Below are 22,980 nucleotides of genomic sequence, written 5' to 3' on the forward strand. Positions count from 1 at the left end.
AAATATAACTTTGCAAATACTTTATGATTCTAGTGTAGCAGTTTCCCTGAAACTGTTTAACCGCAGGAAGACATAAATGCCTCTGAGTATGATGTATGTCCATTTTGGGGGTTCTGTGGATTTAGTTCAATGGCAGAGAAATCTTCGTTTGCTTATAGGCCCTGGTGCTTCTATATGATCAAAGAGCAGGTTGTAGGAGATACATGTGATTTTGACACAGACAGGAGGAGACTTTGAAAGGGGAGGGGAGGGGGGCAAGAGAGAGGGATCAGGTTGTGTGTGTACCCTGCCCTTGTGTTCTTCGAGCCACTGGGAGAAGACCAGTGTCCTGTGTTTCACAGCTTTTCCCCCTCACCACCACCATTTTCTGTGCAGATGCTGGCCCTAGAAACCATCATTTGCAGACAGCATGACTTAAAAGATGGCTCCTTAAGTCTTCACAGGAATTTCTACTTGTGGAAATAAAAGCCTGACCAATCCAATTACATTTAAAATAGATAAGTGAGGGGCGCCTGGGTGGCGCAGTCGGCTAAGCGTCCGACTTCAGCCAGGTCACGATCTCGTGGTCTGTGAGTTCGAGCCCCGCGTCGGGCTCTGGGCTGATGGCTCAGAGCCTGGAGCCTGTTTCCGATTCTGTGTCTCCCTCTCTCTCTGCCCCTCCCCTGTTCATGCTCTGTCTCTCTCTGTCCCAAAAATAAATAAACGTTGAAAAAAAATTTTTTTTAAATAGATAAGTGAGAACTGGCATATTAAGAGACTAACAGCCCAAAACCACTTTGACTATATAAGAGACTGAACATGTGATCAGTTGAGTTTTTCCCTTAGAGTTACATTGTGTTAAGCTTTCCTAATATTTGAGGATGAAACATGGTTCTCTTTGCAGGTTAGTTATCTTTTCTTTGTCCCTTGAATTCAGTCAGCACTGTAGAGATGCATACATGTGATTGAGGAATGGGGTGAGTGGAGTGGCAGGTGAGAAGGTGTCAGTGGGTCTGTCCACATAGCTCTGTTGGGAAATTAATGCAAAGCCTGTCTCCTGTTTCCTAAATGAAGATCATCTTTATCAAGCATATAAAAGCACAGGTCCAAATCTACTTTGTTGATAAAGAGAACAATATAAAAATATAAAAACTGAATTGCACCATTTACAATTTCAAAACCCAACATGAGAAAGTGACAATAGCCCACTTTATCAGTGTGCCTTTAAAATCCAATAGTTGTAGGGACACCTGGGTGGCTTAGTCGGTTGAGTCCAATTTCAGCTCAGGTCTTGATCTCACAGTTCGTGAGTTTGAGCCCTGCGTTGGGCTCGGTGCTGACAGCTTAGAGCCTGGAGCCTGCTTCAGATTCTGTGTCTCCCTCTCTCTCTACCCTTCCTCCACTCATACTCTGTCTCTGTTTGTCTCTCAAAAATGGGTAAATGTTAAAAAAATAAAATAAAATCCAACAGTTGTTACTGTTAGAGCTAAATTTAAATCCTAGCAGAGAAGAGTGAGCAGGTTCATGATCCAAGTTCTTGTATATACCTTAATTTTAAGATATATTATCTGTATAGTAAGGCATTTTCCCTTGGTAGAAGGAGGAAGAGAGACTTTCTCAACGTATACTAAACTTTTTCATGCATGTTTGTTAAAAAAAAAAAAATCACTGCTGCTCAGAATAGTCCTCTCTGTTGTGGCACTGTCAGTGAGGGACGTGTGTGAGTTGGGGCATAGAGGAAGTAGGAGTTCCAAAATACACCCAAACTCCACAACTAAGGGCTTGGTCTGAGGCAGCATTCTGGTTTCTTGATTTTTCTTTTTTTTTTTTTTGGTGAATGTTAAAAGCCTAAGCTTTACAGTAATTACTAATAGAAGAAACTTATTCACAACACCCCAATGTTTGATTATCCGTTTTTAAGACAGTTGACAGGCGATATCTTTTTTCTGCTTCTTTTGTTTAGTGTTGGGAAATACAAGTGTTATAATCAGTGTAGGAGTGACAGGAATCTATTTTAACAGATTTTTTTTTCTTTGACAGAAACTATACAAAGAAAACTATGAAAAGACTAAGGCAAAGAGCATAAATTACTGCGAAACCCCCAAATTTCAACTTGATACAGTTCTGCAGAACTTCACTAGTGACGTAAGCAATCCCGTGGTTACTTCCTGTGTTAAGAAAAGATCCATTATTCCCCCCAATCAATACATGAAATATGTTTTGTCTTTCAGACTAAGTACAAAGATTCCTACGTAAAGAATGTTTTGGGACATTATGTAGGCAGCTTTGAGGATCCATATCACACACACTGCATGAAAGTCTCAGCTCAAAACAGTGATGTAAGTTGTAAGACCATTGTTTAGCTTTCCAATGAACACATCTTTAGGGCATGAATAAAATGGTTGCATCCTTATGTCTGATGTCTTTTCCTCATAGAAAAACTACAAAGCAGAATATGAAGAAGACAGAGGCAAGGGCTTCTTCCCCCAGACCATAACTCAAGAATATGAAGCAATCAAGAAACTAGATCAATGTAAAGATGTAAGTCCGTAGCATGAACTTTGAACGTCCTGACCTCCATAGCCTCAGTGGTCAAGAGATAGTTAAAATTTTAACACTTTTCAAGTACATGCAGGCAAGGAAATTATAAGAAACAAAACTTATTTGGTAGTAAACTGTTTTCCCCTGTGGTCACCAATACATTTCAAGAGCTAATTCTAGTTCATTTCCCCCAAGAAGAGTTATCAGAAATGTGAAGAATGAGAAAGTTTCTTGTACAGTGTGAAGGCATCTCTCAAAGACACTGCAGTCTAATGAGAAAAGAACCATGTGTTTTATTAACTACAAGTTTCTTTTGTTTTGGGCAATGCTTCTGCTTGCCTGGTCTACAGGTCAACTTGGATTTGACTGCTGAAACTATTCCTTTTTTGCTCCACAGCACACCTACAAAGTCCATCCAGATAAGACAAAATTCACTCAAGTCACGGACTCTCCCGTTCTGGTGCAAGCCCAAGTCAATTCCAAACAACTGAGTGATGTAAGTTCAACTAAATGTTCAAGAAATCCAATTATGAGGGATAACATCTCACAACTCCATATATAAAATCCAGTGACTTGCCACATTTACAAAAAAAAAAAGACTATTTCAGTTTTAGCAAATTTAACTTGTATATATTTGTAATCACCTAAAATAGTTCCTTATTTAGTTGCCTTGCATCTTCTTGGATGGATAACAATTATAGCGAAATGGTTCTATAAGGGAAACTAATGTAGCTTACCACACTGGAAAAGACCATGAGTTTTTGAGTCAGACAAAACTTGATTCAAATTGTACCTCTGTCATTTATGACCTGACATCACAGGCAAATCGTTTAACTTCAGTTTGCCTCATATTTCCCTTTTATAATTTGTGGTTGTTTTGAAGAGTAAATAAAAGGAGATATGTGCATAGTAAATACCCTGACCCAGAGCAGATATTCAATACAGGGGATTTCTCTCTCTCAAATAAGTTTTTAGAAAATGGAGTCTTTGAGATAAGTTTTATCACATGAGTTTTAAGCATGAACCTCCAAGCTTGTGTTAAAACAAAATAAAATAATAAAAGTAATCCCAGTAGATTTATATCCAGAAATAAAGTCTTCAGATAAGAGTATTAACTAACTGTAATGGATGTGAGGAGATATAAGTTCTCCAATACATGAGCATTGACAATAAAAAGAAAGAAAGGGCTGTGACTCTCAGGATCTACTGATTCTGGGGGCTGATTGTGATATGCATGGAGACGAAGCATATATGAAAGAGCCACCTCCTTCCAGGACAGTTCTACCATGGTAACCAACATTAGCCATCATGTGTTCAGCACACAGGTTGTCAATGGAGGCCTACCCTAGCTCTAGACTTCTCTCTTGATCTTAACAACATTGTCAGTTGTTATTTATCAAAACATATTTTACGTTTTATTTTATGAAATGTACCACACAAAATTTTTGTATTTTGGAACAATTCTTCTTCAGAACTAATTGTATCCCTTATTGCCTGTCTCTCTGTCCCTTTCTATCTCTCTCTCTCTCTCTCTCTCTCTCTCTCTCTCTCTCTCTCTCAGCTGAACTACAAAGCGAAACATGAAAACGAAAAGTTCAAGTGCCACATACCTCCAGATACTCCTGCCTTCATCCAACACAAAGTCAATGCCTATAACCTGAGTGATGTAAGTTCCTGTGTGCTATGCTATGGAATATCCTGACAACCTGTGTTTTTATTTCTGGATTGCTTCACTGAAAAAACATTTCATTAAAGATGGGAAGAATATTTAACATTTGTTTCATGTTCCTATGCCTCTGCCCACATATCTTTGAACTCCCCTTATAAATGTGGGTAGCAACATTGTTAGTAGCTTCATACAATTAGACAATCTTAATATGTTTTAATCAACCCTCAAAATGCCATCACTCATGTATGTTTAATTGCAAATGATAATGTTAGATCTTTTAGACACACATTCATTTATACTGTGCAATAATTTTCATCCAGGACCTCATTTTTTAGATATAATTTCATTTTATTTACTCCTCAGAGGTTTAATGTCCCTATTTTTACACAAATGGTGCTTATTTCTACATGTAAGAGAACTTGCACTAAGATATAGTGTATTCAGAAGGCATAAGACCAGGTGTCTGTTGCTATTTTTCATTTTCAAAACTTAATTTTATAGAAAAGTCAAATTCGCCTTGTAGGGGAGATCTCAATTTCTTCAACAATTCTGTAAATAAGTGCTAAGATTATCCAGCATCAATGAGTATTGTAATGATTCAGGAAATAATCTTTTCAAAGGACTTTGAGATCAAACTAAAGTGTTATCTTTAGATCCTAAAAAGTAAATTAACTATAGAATATTTGTGCCACTCTGCGAAATACTCCATGTTAGGATCAAATATTAGTATGGTAACTAGAATTAGGTTAATTTGATGAATGATTCTAATGAAGAGCACAAAATCTTGATCTTGGAAAATTCGAAGCTTTAGCTTGAGGAGAAATACCTAAAATATGCACGATTTTCTGAACAATGAAAATGATCCATTTATTTCATTCATACTAAGAGTACTGAGATATTCCTTTGTCTTTAAAGTGTTATAACATGCATGTCATTTTTACCAATTCCTTTGTTAAAATTTTTCTTTCCAGAATGTCTATAAGCAAGACTGGGAGAAGAGCAAAGCAAAGAAGTTTGACATCAAAGTGGACGCCATTCCCCTGCTGGCAGCCAAAGCCAACAGCAGGATTGCCAGCGATGTGAGTGTGGCCTGGGCACCTGGGCAGGGCGCCCTCACTGACATTTCCCAATGGGTGGGCTCTGGCATGTGTGATGTCTTTACAGGTGATGTACAAGAAAGACTATGAGAAAAACAAAGGGAAAATGATTGGAGCCCTCAGCATTCATGACGATCCCAAGATGCTGCACTCTTTGAAGACGGCCAAAAACCAGAGTGATGTGAGTGTCTTTGTGAATCACCCTCATTTTCAGATGTGGTTGTACTTACAGTTTAATATAACTTTGGGTGGGATGTTAGCCCAAGTGAAATCTCAGATTCAAGATAACAAATCAAACATGAAAACCCAGTGGTAAAAGATGATTAAGCTCTTCATTCTGTACTTTGAGATACCAGTGAATATTGTAAATGTTTCCTTAATCTCTTTAATGCCCTGTTTTCTTAAGGGGAAAAGATACTAGCAATAGCATTTTCTTTATTGTTTTTCTAGAAATGGGCTTAATATCTCAGTACCCATAAGTACATATTTATTCTGTCATGATCTGATCTAAGGCGCTTTGCAAAAATACATACAGAAAAAATTAAAGGAAAGAAGTGAGAAAATCAGGCTAAAGACAAAGTAGGAAAACTAGATGAAGCATAACCTCAAGAACAAAGTATTTTATTTTATAAAATAAAAATTTTATAAAATATAGATCTCATTTTAAAGACTAAAATATCCAAAATAAAATAAAACTCTTTACAAAAATTGCCTCTCTAATTCATGGCATAAAGGAAAAACTCCCTATTCTGTATCATTAATAAATATTTTTATTTTTATTGAGTATATTTTTGGATTTCTATCTGGGAGAATTGAGAATGTGTAGAAATACATGCTACCTACAACAAAATGGAAAAAAATCTTTTTGTGCATTATTACTATAAAGAAAAATATTAGATTTCAATGAGAAAATCCAACTTCCAAAGGTGTTATAAAATGTATTTTCATCGAGTGCTGAACTGAATACTTTCCTAGGACTGTGCCTGAGTATCTAAGGTCCACCTTCTACCTTTTACCTAATTTTGCACTATTTAAAAAATCCATTTTCCTTCAAACACATTCAAATGGAAAGAATTATTTAAAATTTTTTTTAACATTTATTTATTATTGAGAGACAGAGAGTCACAGAGCGTGAGCAGGGGAGGGGTAGAGAGAGGGGGGGAAGACACAGAATCCGAAGCAGGTTCCAGGCTCTGAGCTATCAGCACAGAGTCCGATGCGAGGCTCGAACCCACAAACCGGGAGATCATGACCTGAGCTGGTCAGTTGCCTAACCAACTGAGCCACCCAGGTGCCCCTGGAAAGAATTATTTTAAGATAAAAAATTGCTTAGAGAGCAGGATTGGTATATTCTAGTTTATTCTGGTGGAGAAATGTTAGGATAAATAATATAAGCATATATATAGTTACTAGCAGCCTAGATTATACAAGACATGAGCCTCTACCATATTCATTCTACTTTTTTTGCTTCATGGAAAATACTGAAAAAATACAAAATTTGCCTTTTTGGTTAAGTATAGCAATGATGAGAATGGCTTTTATATCATGAGATACATATTTTTTATCATTGTTTTTCTTTTTCCTTTGACAGAGATTATACAAAGAAAACTATGAGAAGACAAAAGCAAAGAGCATGAACTACTGTGAGACCCCCAAATATCAACTTGACACTCTGCTGAAGAACTTCAGTGAGGTTCGAAAGGCCATGGTTACCCCTGGGGTTTCGGGGCTTTTTTACCATTTGACAAATAACATATGTAATTGACATATTTGTCAATATGTTTTCTCTTTCAGGCTAAATACAAAGATTCATATGTACAGAATGTTTTGGGACATTATGTAGGCAGCTCCGAGGACCCATATCAAATACACTGCATGAAAGTTTCAGCACAAAACAGTGACGTAAGTTGAAGACAAATATCCATGCCTCTCAGTGATATTATTTGGGGGCAATAATAACCATGACCCATTTTTATTCTTTCTTATTCTAGAAAAATTACAAAGCAGAATATGAAGAAGATAAAGGGAAATGTTATTTCCCTCAGACAATAACGCAAGAATATGAAGCAATTAAGAAGCTAGACCAGTGCAAAGATGTAAGTCAGCTGCCCTGAATTCTTAAAATTGGGTTTGGGATTCTTGTGCCATCTAGTGGTAATTTTAGCAGGAGTTTCAATGCTAACATCTAGTGATTAGCAGGAGATGTTAAATTTTAAATTTGGGGTGGAATTGGAGAGCACAAAAATTACTGTGAAGAAAACTATTTGTTATGAAAATATCTTGGGTTTTAGAAATCTTTATGTCCACTAGTTTATATATACATGGTTTGGGGAGTAAGGGAAAATAGGGAGATTTATGAGACATAGGTGTTCATTCATTTAACAAATTTACATGAGGAGCTAGCTTGTGTCAGACACTGTCCTTGGTGCTGGGGGAGAAGAGGGGACAAGATGGGCTGCCTCTTGGGAAGCATGCATTTTACCGGGATAGGCAGAAAATAAAGAGCACAGAAACTTAAAAAAGATATCAGACAATGGTAAAACAACCCATGTAGAATGATGCTATAGAATTAAAATAGGATGATGTGGGAGAGAGAGACTGGATGGGCACCATAGACCAGGTGCTCAAGGAGGATCTAAGGCAGGAAAGTGCAGCCAGGCCAAGATCAAGGTGAGAGCAACCGGAAAAACAGTCTAAGCAAAGAACAAGGAATTGAAAGGATGAGGTGGCTGAAGTGTACTGGAGGGAGGGACAGTAGGAAGAGGTGAAATGGTAACAGATGAAGTTGGGGGTGGATTCTGTAGAGTAGGGTTCATCAGCCAGGGTACAATTTAGAGTGAAGACATGTGCAATGGAGAGCCATTGTAAGGCTTCAATAGGAGGAAGATTAATCTGGTTGCTAAATTGCAGCAGGGAGGCCAGTTTAGAGGCAACTTCAGGAGAGAGAGAGAGAGAGAGAGAGAGAGAGAGAGAGAGAGAGAGAGAGAAGAAGTGAAAACATATCAACCAAGTTTTTAGGAAGTAAACTCTATGTTTGACTGGAAATTTTTTATATGTTAGCATGTATATGAACAAGAATATAAAGATACATTATGAAATTTCATTCAAGAACCTTTTTTTCTAGCATACATACAAAGTTCACCCAGATAAGACTAAATTCACAGCCGTCACTGATACTCCTGTACTGCTGCAAGCCCAGCTCAACACAAAACAGCTTAGCGACGTAAGTGCCCTGTTTGTGCAAGTGTGAGTGACCTGGAATGCTGTGTTTCTTTGAAATAGAAGCATTTTCTTGCTTAATCTTCATGGTCTCATCTGTCATCCCAACGGTGTCATTTTTCAAGATTGGTTTAATAAAATGCAAATGAAGCCGCCAGATTGAATTGTAGCCTCAGGAAAGATGGTGTTAAAAATAACGAATATTTATTCAATAAGTCACCAATTTTCAGTGGGGAATTTGCTCATTAGGATGTGTCACATACCCAAAATAACACAGACTAAGACTTGATGGCAACTTAAAGAAAAAAACAACAAGAGCATCTATCTGTGTAGGTAACAAGGCAAGCATTCTCCATTCTTGAGTTTGCTAAGACTTTATAAGAAGATAAAAAGCACAGAAACAAGAAAGACATCTGGCAGTAATAAGAAAACTAATATGGGGTCATGAGACAGAATTCAAACAGAGTGATGTGAGAGGGGGTGAGTGGGGGGACACTTCAAATTGGGTGGTCAAGGAAGATCTAAAGCAGAACAGTCCAGCCATGTGAAGAACAGGGCAAGAACAGCAGTGCTTCTGAAACATTCACTTTCACGTGGATCACCCAGTGACCCTGCAAAAATATTCTGATTCAGTAGGTCTGGAGGGATATGTTGACTCTCTAACAAGCTTGTAGGTGATGCTGCTGCTGTTGGTAGACCACACTTTGAGTAGAAGATCACAGAATTTAATAGATTGAGTGTTCGTGTCCTGAAGGCACAGCCTAAAACTTTAGACAATGAGTTTCCCATACATACGTTGTGATAGCATTTACAAAATGACAATGCAAACTGGATTCCATCCCAATCCTGAAAGAGGGAGTGAGGGTCAAGGTTCTGTAATGGACTTTGATTGGATGGACTACCTCTTTGAGGCATTTTTTTTCTGAAAAGCGTAGGAGTACTTAGCCATATATATCAACACTCCTCTATATGCCCTCAAGGAAATTCTGATCCTAAACTGTTTGGATATCTTCTGTTTTCCAGCTGAATTACAAAGCAAAACATGAAAGTGAGAAATTCAAGTGCAACGTACCAGCAGATGCTCCACAGTTTATCCAACACAGAGTCAATGCCTATAATTTGAGTGACGTAAGTACCAAAGGCACAGAAATCTATCATTGCATGTACCTGCAAAGAGGAGATGTGATGGGTGTTGTAAAAAACCAGATTAGGAGTTCAGCAACTAAACAACTATGGAGATTGTTTCCAGAGTGTAAGTGGAGTTTTAAGGCCTAAATGTTCGGAAGGCTCTTACTTAGCTATCCTTTTTTCATTTCTCACATTCTCTGTTGCCATCAGAAACATCCTCTGAATTACGCCCCTGCTAATCTCTAGAGTTTTATAAGATCTGTCCTATAAATGTTGCATTTCACTTTCTCAAAATGGTTGTCATTATACATTGTCCTTTATACATCAGAGTAGCAGAATCTTTAGAAAGTTCACAGAATGTTAAAAAGAGTATAGGGGAGAAGCTGGATGACAGATTAATGAATAATTATACTATCATTTTGTAAATATGGTATTTGTAGGTGAAATAAGTCTATATATACAAATTTTCAATCTGTTTCTTTTACTGGATGAATCTGTGTTAGATTCATTCTTACAACTCCTCTGCTGAAATTTTTCTGTCCAGAATGTCTATAAGCAAGACTGGGAGAAGAGCAAAGCAAAGAAGTTTGACATCAAAGTGGACGCCATTCCCCTGCTGGCAGCCAAAGCCAACAGCAGGATTGCCAGCGATGTGAGTGTGGCCTGGGCACCTGGGCAGGGCGCCCTCACTGACATTTCCCAATGGGTGGGCTCTGGCATGTGTGATGTCTTTACAGGTGATGTACAAGAAAGACTATGAGAAAAACAAAGGGAAAATGATTGGAGCCCTCAGCATTCATGACGATCCCAAGATGCTGCACTCTTTGAAGACGGCCAAAAACCAGAGTGATGTGAGTGTCTTTGTGAATCTGTCTTGTTTTCAAGATAACATCCCTGTTAACATGCCCAAGGGTGGTAGCATGTAAAAGGATTCCATATCCAGGGGCACCTGGGTGGCTCAGTCAGTTGAGCATCCAACTTAGGCTTGGGTCATGATTCGTGGTTTGTAGGTTCAAGCCCTACATTGGGCTCTGTGCTGACAGCTCAGAGCCTGGAGCCTGCTTTCGATTCTGTGTCTGTCTCTCTCTCTCTCTCTCTCTCTGCCCCTCCCCTGCTCATGCTCTCTCAAAAATAAATAAACATTTTAAAAATATTAAAAAGATTCCATATCCATGGGCTCTGTCATGTTCACAACAAATTGCTGAGGAGAAATTTTGGAAGTAGAATTATTTCCCAGATTCTTGTACCTTTCAATTTAAGGAGGGAAATTACTGATTTATACTTGATGTCCATTACACTGTGAAAAATATATGCTTTAATATTTAATAGAATATTGATTTTAATTCTCAAAACTTTTTGGAAAACATCAGTAGATATTTTCATATTTTCTCCTGATTGAAAAATAACCTTTAAAATGATGGTTTTAAAACTGTCTATATATTGGAAGAAAATCATGTATCACAGATAAAAATCTTACTATTGTTTGTTAACTTTAGTAATTAGTATTGGCATAGGTTCAAGAAAAATACTCCATTGATTCTAGACCACCTTGAGAATCTGATAGAAGTCTTGGATCATTCTAGATAGATGAACTTTTTCTTCATGCCTTCTGTCTGAATTTCAGAGAATTTATGAATTCCCTAAGGCTTCCCTATGGTCCAAGTCTCATCTTTTGATTAAAATTCTTACTGCAGAGAAGAAAACATCTATTACAAATTGCAGTGTATACTGCTTACAAAATGTTTAGAGAATTCCTTTAGAGTAAGAATTTCAAAATAGCTTGCAAATATTATTTTTCATAATTAAATAGAAGGATGTTTGTATCATTTACTTTCATTTCAACCGTGTGTTCATATAATGATCTATATATACCTTCTTTGCTTCATTTCGCATTTGCTGTATAGTTGTATAACACTTTAAAACATCATATTCAGTAATTTTCTCTAATAACTTCACACTGAATTATGTCAGTATACAGTGCTCACATACATAATACTGCGCTCTTCCCTAGATCCTTATCCCTTCTCAACTCAAAAGTTTATAGCTGCCTGTTAACAGCACATGTATCTTTATCTTTTGTTTTTCATCTTATCACAGAACCCATTAGAACACTAAGCACAAAGTAAGTGTTCATAAAATATGTGGTAATTGACATCGGCAACCAAAAGAGATAGCCAACGATGAATCATTCTCACAGAATATCCAGGCTAAATGCTAGGCTGCAGATACAGAATGTGCATAGCTTTTAAAGAGAATCTTTTAAAGCCATTTGGACCTTTGACAGCATTTTATAGACGCAGATATGTGTGAACTGGTATGAGCATGAACAAAAGAGTCAAGACAATTTAGTCAAAAACACTTCCCCACTCTAATCCTGTTGTGACATTGCTTTATCAGTTTTTCAGTGTTCATGCATACTGTCAGAAAATTTCCGTATTTTATTTTTATAAACCAAAGTCTAGGTTTTATAATTAAGTGATAAGTTTATTCAGTAAAAGTAACTGCCCACAAAATATTTAGAAAGAAGATCGTATTCCCTAAGAAAGCTAAAAGATCAGATCATTTGCAAAAGGAATTTCTACAGAAGATTTATAAGGCATATTTATACTTACTAGCCTAGGTCACTGTCTTTAATGCTTACGTGATTATGGGGAGATATAATGGGTTTAGAATTTTCCTAGAGGCACTGGGTCAGAATTTTTCTCTTAAGGTAATTGGTGAATGGACATGATAAACCTGGGGCTTTGACCTAATTAGCACCCTAACATTCCAGAAAACCAGCCAATGAAAGCGCCTTCTGAGGCCCAGTCAAGGCATTTGGTTTATGAGAACACTGTAATAAGTGCCAAGGTTACTTTAATGGCTCAGTTTCACAAACTTTTCTCCTCTGAGGTCTTATTACTGCTGCAATCTGAAGCTTCTTTTAAATTGTTACCAAAATTAAGCTTGGTATGAAAAACATTTGGGATTCTCAGTGGAGCTTATCTACTGTCAGAAGCATAGTCAGGTTGAAAAATCAGTAACCATTTAAAGATGATGTTAGAAAAGCCAAGCAGTCAAATGTACAGCACTATTCATGAAGTAGTTATTTTATATAATCAGAAGTATGAAATGATTGTCATAGAATTCTCATCAATTAAAAAATACTTCCTTATTCGAAAACAATTCAAAGTTGAGATGGCTTTGGTAAAAATAATTCTTGTTAAAAGTCCTTGAAAACCCCTGTTTTAAAATAAAGTAATACCTGGTTGAAGCAGAAGCTGTGGGCTCCTAATGTCTGACATTGCTCTTTGAGCTAAAAAGAGATTTGAGAAAATCTGTCCATGTATGATTTTTTTTTGGGGGGGGGGAAGCATTCAGTAATGTGTAACATATGAACAAATTATAGGAAAAAATAAGTACTCAGATGTTTGAATGTGTTTCTCTAACTCGTGTTTGTTGTTTATGAGCGATTTCTGTGCTTTTCTGGAAATCCATTGAAGATTTGCAGTAATAAATGGAAATTTCCTATTCACAGCGTGAATATCGTAAAGACTATGAGAAGTCAAAAACCATCTACACTGCACCTCTTGATATGCTCCAAGTCACTCAAGCTAAGAAATCTCAGGAAATTGCCAGTGATGTGGACTATAAGCACATCTTACACAATTACAGCTACCCGCCCGATAGCATCAACGTGGATCTTGCCAAGAAGGCTTATGCACTACAGAGTGATGTGAGTAATCAGTTTTTCTCTATTCCCTCTTTCTAAGGTAGAAACTGAAGTAATCTTTAAGTGAAGTCATGTTTTTGACAATTCTCAGAAGTGTCTGCATTGTCTTCTGTATGTAGCAAGTATGTGATGGGAAGATGACCTTTGTGGTTCTATGAGACCATGCCCTTCAGAGTTAGAGAGACGTGACTCTAGCATGAACCCATCACTATATCCCTTCCTTGTAAAACTAGAATAAAAGAATTGTTTTGAGAATTTGAATTCATGCGAAATACCTAGCTTAGTGTCAGGCCCTGGTGAAGTCTCAGTAAACATTCACTGTTATCATCACCATTGTCACAAAGATCTCCTTCATTATTATCAACAATTTTTTTTATATAGGTAGCTATCTTGTCTACTTTTTGTTTCTTTGAGCTGGACTACTCTATAGACCTCATACATGTAGAGTCACTTGGTATTTGTCTTTTTGTTACTGGCTTAATTCACTTAATGTCATGTCCTCAACATTCATTCATGTTGCAGCATGTGTCAGAATTTCCTTCCTTCTTGAGGCTGAATAATATTCCATTATATGCATATACTAAGTTTTGTTTATCCATTTATCTTCCAGTGGACATTTGGTTTGCTTCCAACTTTTGGCTACTGCGAATAATGGTTCTATGAATGTAGGTGACAAATATTTATTTGAGACCGTGCTCTCAATTCTTTTGAGTATTCATTCAGAAATGGAGTTGCTAGGTCACATGGTAATTCTATTTTTAATTTTTTGAGGAACCACTCTACTATTTTTTACAGCAACTGTACAATTTGAAATTCCCATTACTAACAATCTTACTTTATGCATTATTAGCTTATTTAGCTCTTTAATTTTGCTATGTTTCTTTCTCCTAAGTAGATTGTAAGCCTCTCAAAGGCAGGAAACAAATAGTTTCTTGATTTTTTTTTATTCCAATTAAAAAGGCCCACACTAAACAGCAATTTGAATTTTGTATCTAGGATGTGAGTTTTAGGTACCTCCTATAGCCAGACAATAAGAGTGGCCTATTATTTTAATAACATCGCATAACTGTCCCCAAAATAGGAGTAATTCCAAATGATAATGACCTTCCATAAACAAATTAATGAGTGTGACTATTTTAATGTGCGTTGTTAATCAGTGCAGAAACACTCCTAAACTAACCATTACATATGAAGGGCAAAGTGTGCAAACACATATTGCAAATTAACTACTATCAAATCTTATCTAATTAGAAAGTGAGCGAAATTATCCATCTTCAATGTGGCCTTCAGCCCTAATTTGACTTAGAGTTCTAGCGAGCAAACATTTCACATTTGATTATCTAAATATAACAATTTTATTTCTTCTTTGAGATACAGCTTGCAGGGTAGCATTTGTCCAGTTTGGAACTTGAGTTCCATAAACTTCCCTTCACTTGGAAATAAGGATCAAATGGAATATATGCCAGCTAGAAGAGCAGTGATAACCTAAGGGCTGTTAAAATCTCTCACGAAGGAAATTTTTTAAATAACCTTAATGTACAGAGGAAGAAGCTTTTCAGAAATCCTAAAAACATCCTTTTGGGTAAAATGTTAATGGTTTTATGAGTAAGGATGATGCTGAGCAAAGAACAGTAACCTTTCTCTTGGTGTTGTAGGTTGAATACAAAGCCGACTACAACAGCTGGATGAAAGGCTGTGGCTGGGTACCTTTTGGGTCCTTGGAAATGGAAAAGGCAAAGAGAGCTTCAGACATCCTGAATGAGGTAAAGCTGTCCTATGTGCTACAGAGAGAGAGTTGGGAACGTGCTATGTTAATGCCCCCAAAACCACGCAAGCACCTTCTTTACTGCTTCATTCTCTAGTAATTGTTGCTGAGATTAAAAAAAAAAAAAAACGTACCACATGCATGAATTATCCAGGTAGATAAGCATACCCCTTTATGTCACCAGAATCATTTATGTTAACCATTCATGATAAAAATATTTTTAAACAACTTTATCAAGGTATGATTTGCGTACCATAAAATTCACCTATTTGAAGTGCACACCTTGACAAGTTTTAATAAGTTCGTATAGTTGCACAGTCATCACCATAATTGAATTTTAAAATGCTTGTGGTATACCAAAGTTTCCTTGAAAAATTCCTGCTTCCATCTTCAACACCAGGCAACCATAGATTTGCCTTCTGTCTCTATAGTTTTGCTTTTCTAGAAATTTCTTTTGTATTAGACTTTTTTTCACTTAGCACCATGTTTTTGCATGGGTCTGCAATATTTTCTGTATTACTGAGTAGTATTCCTTTGTATAGCTATATTGCAGTTTGGTTGTCTAACAGTGGAACATTCCCATTGCTGTCAGGCAAATCCATCATCAGGGAGGGTAGCCAAATAAAGAAGGAATAGAGGTGCTGAGTGAGGGTTTTCTTCCCACTCAAGTTTCTGTTCTGTGCTTTTGCTTGCTTTTGGTGAGCAACATTTTATCAGATTTTTTCAAAAAAGTTCTAGGTTGGTAGTTTTCAGAAGTCTGAAGCTGGGTGGTGCTACTTTGTACACAGAAGTGGGATGTATAATATGCACAAAGGAAGATGACCGGGAGACTAGATGGAGTAGAATATAGGAATGTAGCTAGCAGTTGCCAGCTTCCGATGAGAACACCTTCCAACATCGTCTCTCCTGTGGCTCCTCAGCACTTTAGTGACAACCTGTGTACTAAGCACACGGGGGCTACAGAACAAAAGTCCTCCCTCTCCTACAGGAACCACTCACTGTTACCCTAATTCTTCTGTTCCTCCTCCCTCAGCCAGAGAGCTTCTTTACTTCTCTACCTCGGTGGGAGTGACAGGAACTTGAGAACCTGTTAGTGACAGGCAAAGACAATCCAGATTTCCTTGTGTGCTTTTCTGGTAATCCTTTAGAAAACTTTGTGGTGTTTCTGGGTTCTGTTTAGCTGAGAATACCCTCTTTGATTTCATTTTTCATTTCATAAGCGAGAAACAAAGTCTGGTTCCTGAAAGTTGTATTGGGCTGTACTGCCCCAGACAATCCAAAATTAAGCCAATTTTTAAAACACTGGCTTTTGTATTGTATTCATCTTTTCCCCCAAGCCAACCAAGAATCTGTTTACATTTTAAAATCAGGAAAAATCCTCGTCTCTCCAAAATAAATTTCAAGGATTTTTTATATATTAGCCTTCAGTGAGAGTAAAATTATTGTTTTTCTTTTTTAAATTCACCAAACAGAAAAAATACCGCCAACATCCAGACACTCTCAAGTTTACCTCGATTGAAGATGCTCCGATTATAGTACAGTCTAAAATCAACCAGGCTCAGAGAAGTGATGTAAGTATTAATCCTATCTCTATTTTAACAAATATTAATTAATACAAGTACATTTGTATTCCTACTATACTGATTACCTGTAATTATTATGCATTCTGAAGAGACTCAGTTTTGTGAGCAACTGTAATTCTCTCAGCCTTTCATTAATAAAGCACACCTAATTCATATCTTTAGAGTATTATGTATACTGGGTTCACTGTCCTTTCAGCCATTTAACATTGCCGTCCAAGGAGAAGGTAAGAGGGACTTCTCTTGACGACAAAAAACACTACAAACCTATTTCTAGAAAAGACCAGGAAAATGAATATAGGCAATACATCTTATGGAGGAGTCACATTGTAAGTCAGAGCTAAGACAAGCATCATATAAACTACCCCTAAGTCCCATCGGTAACCCACAGGTATAATATAGATGGTTTGTGTATCTTACCCAGTTAGCCTCTTCTGTGCTGACCAAAGTGTCTGCAGGTTAACATTTTTATCAGGTCACCTCCCTGGGCTAACTTCCATGAGGTGCCCCTAACAAAATCCAGAGGTTCCTCGGGCATACCTAAGGACCTTTGCCAGGGCCGAACAGGCACCAAGATAGGGGACCCTGTACATTGCATATGAGACTTTGAAGGCCTACAGATCTTTGCGGGTGAATGTGGGGGTGACACAGGGAATGTCTTTCATAAAAAGCAACTCTGTGCGACACGATCACTCTGAAGTTATTTTCCTGTGTCGTTTAACCCCTCTTCCCTACTTTGTTTGTTTATGCACTTTTTCCCTTTTTCAGGTTGCCTACAAAGCCAAAGGAGAAGAAAGGCTTCACAAATACAGTCTGCCAGCAGACCTGCCCCAGTTCATCCAGGCTAAAGTTAATGCCTACAATATCAGTGAGGTGTGCACATGAGCTCAGCTGCTGACTGCATGTGAAGCCCTCTCTAAATGTGGCCTGAGTTGTATTCAGATGACTTTTTTTCTTTCAGAGTATGTACAAAACAGACTTGAAAGATTTGAGCAAGAAGGGATATGACCTGAGATCGGACGCGATTCCCATCAAAGCTGCCAAAGCTGCCAGACAGGCGGCGAGTGATGTAAGTCGAGCCGTTGGTCACCTGTGTGTAACTAGAAAGTGTGGGCAGGGTGGACTTGTTATCCCCAAGTCACCATGTCTGTTGTCCCTAATTGGAAGCAAGCCCTTCTTAAAACTATTGAGAAGGGGAAATTCCCTAAATAGACTTGAGTTTTCCTGGGGGTTAGGATTTGTAGAATCTTTACTGGCCAGTTCTCATCAACCACCCCAAGTTAAAGGTCTCTTCCGTATTGCTACAGATTCACGTTATTTCTCTCGTGGAAATAAGTCGCTCACTGTTTAAATCCTTATAGCCTCCTGGTAGTAAGATTTTATCTCAAAACTTGCTTAATTTATATGAATTCCCTCTTTGCCTTACTTCTTTTTACTTCATTGCTTCCAGAGATGGATGAATTGGCCCCAAGTTTCACAGTAATCATCAGGCTCATGAAAGTTAGGAATTTTGTTAGTCTTTGTTTCTTTTCCTCATCTTACTTTCACCCAGCTGTGAACTAGTTGCTTTCCTCTTTGAGAGTTAAATCAAATTGACTCAAGCCCCTATCATTTGACCTAGAGCTGATGGAGTACCCTCCCCCTCAGCTTGCTGCAGATATTCTGAGGTTTATTGTCTTTTCATAACTCCAGCTCCTGGCTTGCACGTGATGGTTTTGCTCTGGCTCACCTGGGCTCCCCTACTCTAGATTCACTTCTCTTTCTGGTCTGCATGATCCAGAGATGGAACACAGTCCCCTGTTTTGGATTCCCCTTAGGTCCCAAGCACAACCTCACTGATTGTTTGAAATGAAGTTGACTTTGCACCAATGTAAATAAGTTACAATTGAATAATAAATATCTGTATCCTAAAAGCCCTGCCATCCAAAATTTCTTACCCACCCCCTTTCTCTGTGGGTACTCCTCCAGCTACTCCCCACCCCGACACATACACACAATCCTTCCTTCACGTCTCTGCTTCTCAGTTTCCCATGCTTCTTCCCGGATCTCCCCAAGCAAGTTCACTTCTTCTCACCTTCTTATTCAGAGCTGATTCGTGTTTACATACAACTGGTTCTGGATCTCTCTTTGGATATCCAAAGACTCATTAAAATTCTACTGCTACTATAATTCTATCTCGTCACTGACGTGAATTATGGTTAACACCCCCCATCCCAACCTCTCTTGGGTGGCAGAAGTAGCTATAGACAATCAAATGGGCTCGATATAACATTTTAATTTTACCAGGCTACATTTCAAACTGTATACAAACGAATATCTAATTGTTTGGTTATTGAAGTAATTTCTGGGGAGCTCCATTGCTTTAAATCATGGTCTCATTGTTCAGTAAAATCTTCATAACTACATTTTAAAATATGCCCACTTTTGTTTCCAATAGGTTCAGTACAAAAAAGATTATGAAAAAGCCAAAGGGAAAATGGTTGGCTTCCAAAGTCTCCAAGATGATCCTAAACTGGTTCACTATATGAATGTGGCCAAGATGCAGTCAGACCGGGAGTATAAAAAAGACTATGAGAAGACAAAGACGAAATACAACACGCCCCATGATATGTTCAACGTTGTGGCAGCTAAGAAGGCTCAGGACGTTGCCAGCAATGTCAACTACAAGCATTCTCTCCATCATTACACCTACCTGCCTGACGCCATGGACCTGGAGTTGTCTAAAAACATGATGCACATACAGAGCGATGTAAGTGACACTCCACCAGACAGTCCCCCTCTGAGGTAAGAACCTGTGTGAGATTCTACCACTCGGGGCACTTACTCCTCTTCTTTCCCATTGCTGTAGAACGCCTACAAGGAAGACTACAACACCTGGATGAAAGGCATAGGCTGGATACCTATTGGCAGTCTGGATGTAGAAAAAGTTAAGAAGGCGGGTGACGCCCTGAACGAAAAGAAGTACAGACAACATCCAGACACGCTCAAATTTACGAGCATTGTGGACTCCCCAGTTATGGTCCAGGCAAAACAGAACACAAAACAAATCAGTGATGTAAGTACAATGAAAGAAAGGGGGCAAAGAACAGAGGGAGGCTTTAACAAAATAAACAGCCGCTCAATCTTTTTATTCTTCTGAGCCAATAATTTTCCTTTTATTTAACTTAAAAATTAAAATTCTTTTTAGTTTGGGCACTAATATTTTCATTTTCTTCTATCTTGCTATTTACTTTCCTTTTTAAAACCTCCTTTTTAGCTTCCTTTGAAATACTGCTATTGGATAAATTTGTCATGATGACCAAGTTCTGTAGTACTACACATGTGTGCCTGTGTGCACATACACACAAAACTTAAGCTTAAGTCCCAGACACTTTGGCAAATATATCATATTCAATTCTGTATTAAGTTGCTTATATTTGCTTTTCATATGTAAAATACTAACACAGGGAAGTAACTCACATGGGTATATGATTTTGCGTCTCAGAATTCATCATATATAAATATTATAGAGACTTTCAAAACCTTAGGTCTTAAAGATTAGTATATTGTTTGTCTGCCTGTCCACAAACAATGTATATGATCTGGCTAAAGTGAGATCCAAAGGAAAGTTAGATAGAAGAATTAAAGGGATATCAAAAGCATTAATTTATTCATTGAATGAATGTTTTTTAATACCTTCCCTGTGCCAGGCATTGTATTATATGTTGAGGGTATAAAGATGACATAGACAAAGATTAGTGAGATATAGGATATGACAAAGATATAAGATAGGAGTATAAAATGGCATGGACGAAACCAGAGCATTGTCCTACTGAGAAGTGAATGCTACAGGAGAGGTATGTGCCAAATAAATATAAGGGAAGAGGTAACTGCCTGCCAAGGCTTCCCTGGCAAATAAGGGAAGGGTGCATTCTTGGCAAAAGAAAAAAACAGAATGACCGTCAAGAGGTAATGAGTGGAAGGACAATGAAGGGTTTGGGATTGTTATTTAATCATTGAGGGTCTTGTGTCCTAATTTATACTCTGGACATTGTGGGGTGGGTAATGGGAGGTATTGAAGATCTTAATCCTTGGAGTTGCATTATCAGACTTGTGTTCTAAAAGATAGCTCTGACAAGTGCTGAGATTGCATTGTTGAGGGGAGAGATTGGAGGTAAGGAGGTGGATTAAAAGCTCTGACAGAAATCTAACAGAAGGCTCATTTGGGCTTCAACTAAAGCAGTAGCAATGGGAAAGGAGATGTGTGGAAGGTAGAACTGATGAGATTCTGTGAATGCTGTGAAAGCTTAGCTATGGTTTCTACAGGCAGTGAGGAAGTAAAGATAGCTCTTGGATTTCTGGAATGAATTATTTAGTATTTGAAGGTTCAAATAGATATCAGCCACTTTAGACTTTATTTATGGTAAATGCATACCGGTTTATATGTGATGTTGTACATAGGCGTGCCTAGGGATTTATAGGATTAATGACAGTCGAGATTGGTAATCTACTTGTGATTTCAGTTGGGTTTTAGTTTTAGAAATTAAGCAATTTCTTTTCTATTACCAAGAGGAGGATACAAGTTCTATACCATGCACTTAGATGTCTTTCAGACATCTGTAAAAGGATAAAGTATGGTAAATATGAAATGGTAAACCTTTTGAGTACACTGGGTTTATGTATAAGTGCCTTCATATACTGAAGAAATTACTATGTGGTTTTACCGCTGCAATTATAATTGGAAAGTTTTTAGCAGAAGTGAAAGACTCATTCTAACTGCCATTTTCTAAGACCTTAAGAAATTTTAATGCCACTAGCAAACACTGAACGTTTCTGGCTTGGGTGAATCCTGTTTATTCATAATAGGGTTTCACATTTGAACTTATATTCATCTCAGTCAAAGATTCCTGTTTTCTATTTTTCTCTCTATTTTAATACACAAAGCTTTGGGATCTTTCTAAAGACAAAATGTTTGAGTTTTTAAAAATAGGAAAATACCTTTCATGATTTTGAACAATAGGAATCGTGGTGGACTGTGCTAAGTGTGCAATTAAAGCCTTTTCCATTTTTGTGCTATCTTTAATGCATTTTATTTTTGTGATTGTGTGTTGCAGATCTTATACAAAGCTAAAGGAGAAGATGTGAAGCATAAATACACTATGAGTCCTGATCTTCCTCAGTTTCTCCAGGCCAAGTGCAACGCTTACAATATAAGTGATGTAAGTAGGGTTTTTGATGGTGTGTGAAATCCAGACATGATGGTAAAATAATAGAATTTTAGAGTAGAATGGGGCCTTGATAATTATTTAGGTCAATTTCCTACACACCCCGTATGAAGCCTATCTCCTGATGACGGCTCTCTGCCTGAGTCAGCCTTTTCCAGGGCAAGAAAACTCACAAGGATATACCATTTTCCCTTACGTGGAGCCCAACATCTGTTCCTCTAAAATTTCAACTTATTTTTCCTAGTTTTGCAAATAGAGAAAGTTATTATCCTGCAGAAACATAGGAATAAATGAAATCCTTTTATTACAATAATACTGAAGTTTCTAAAGCTAACCACTTGGTCTTCCCTTGACCTTCCTTTCATAAGACTAGACAACTTCATTTTCTGCAGTTGGTCCTCACATACCATGGTTTCCAGAATCTTTATTCTAGATCCACTCCAGTTTCTCAGTATTCTGCTTCAGTATGTAGCCAAACCAAGTTTGGGTGAGTAATTGGTGCAGAGTCCTATAATTTCATGCTACACAAAGTGTGATATTTTGCTAACGTGACTTCCTAAAACAGAATATGCGATAGGAGATTCCTTTACTGTATAGCTGGAAAAGAATGAAACAATCCCAGCAACTGAGGAATCACTTTAGCTGATTAATACACAGCATTCTGACATCCTTTTTCCTTCTATATCCCAGGTCTGTTATAAACGGGACTGGCATGATTTAATAGCCAAGGGCAACAATGTGCTGGGTGACGCTATTCCCATCACTGCAGCCAAAGCATCCAGAAACATTGCCAGCGATGTGAGTAAAAATTTTAGGTGAAATGTGGGTGATTGCCTTTTTAAACGGTAATCAAATGTGTGCTTGTCTAAATGATAAAACAGTATGTTGAATTAATGACATTCAAATTCTCCACAAAATATTGTTTTGAAAACCTGTCACTTTTTCAACATTCTGTGATTCTTTTCAGTTGACCCCACTTGGTAGAGCTGTCATAAATCTGAAAGCCACTTTCTCCCCGATTCATAGCCCAAATTACCTTTACTGACACATTACCCTGACAGCCCACATTTATTTTCAGTGAGAACA

General features: G+C 37.7%; 1 protein-coding gene across 1 annotated transcript in view; it reads left to right on the forward strand.

The window, feature by feature from the left end:
• Positions 1–22,980, forward strand: part of NEB (nebulin) — a 211,725-nt gene that overhangs the window by 24,731 nt on the left and 164,014 nt on the right. The window contains exons 12-34 of the mRNA XM_047083946.1: positions 2,020–2,124; positions 2,211–2,318; positions 2,416–2,520; positions 2,918–3,016; positions 4,082–4,186; positions 5,161–5,268; positions 5,354–5,467; positions 6,878–6,979; positions 7,081–7,188; positions 7,278–7,382; positions 8,411–8,509; positions 9,529–9,633; positions 10,178–10,285; positions 10,371–10,484; positions 13,151–13,348; positions 15,001–15,108; positions 16,583–16,681; positions 17,459–17,563; positions 17,652–17,759; positions 19,128–19,439; positions 19,539–19,745; positions 21,784–21,888; positions 22,585–22,692. Coding sequence (XP_046939902.1) covers positions 2,020–2,124; positions 2,211–2,318; positions 2,416–2,520; positions 2,918–3,016; positions 4,082–4,186; positions 5,161–5,268; positions 5,354–5,467; positions 6,878–6,979; positions 7,081–7,188; positions 7,278–7,382; positions 8,411–8,509; positions 9,529–9,633; positions 10,178–10,285; positions 10,371–10,484; positions 13,151–13,348; positions 15,001–15,108; positions 16,583–16,681; positions 17,459–17,563; positions 17,652–17,759; positions 19,128–19,439; positions 19,539–19,745; positions 21,784–21,888; positions 22,585–22,692 — 2,835 coding nt within the window. The remainder of the gene's footprint in view (positions 1–2,019; positions 2,125–2,210; positions 2,319–2,415; positions 2,521–2,917; positions 3,017–4,081; positions 4,187–5,160; positions 5,269–5,353; positions 5,468–6,877; positions 6,980–7,080; positions 7,189–7,277; positions 7,383–8,410; positions 8,510–9,528; positions 9,634–10,177; positions 10,286–10,370; positions 10,485–13,150; positions 13,349–15,000; positions 15,109–16,582; positions 16,682–17,458; positions 17,564–17,651; positions 17,760–19,127; positions 19,440–19,538; positions 19,746–21,783; positions 21,889–22,584; positions 22,693–22,980) is intronic.

The sequence above is a fragment of the Lynx rufus genome, unplaced genomic scaffold (assembly GCF_022079265.1).
Source record: "Lynx rufus isolate CCGP_SWC_20201006 ecotype Redwood Valley unplaced genomic scaffold, mLynRuf1.p SCAF_2, whole genome shotgun sequence".
In the NCBI taxonomy this organism is placed as follows: Eukaryota; Metazoa; Chordata; class Mammalia; order Carnivora; family Felidae; genus Lynx; species Lynx rufus.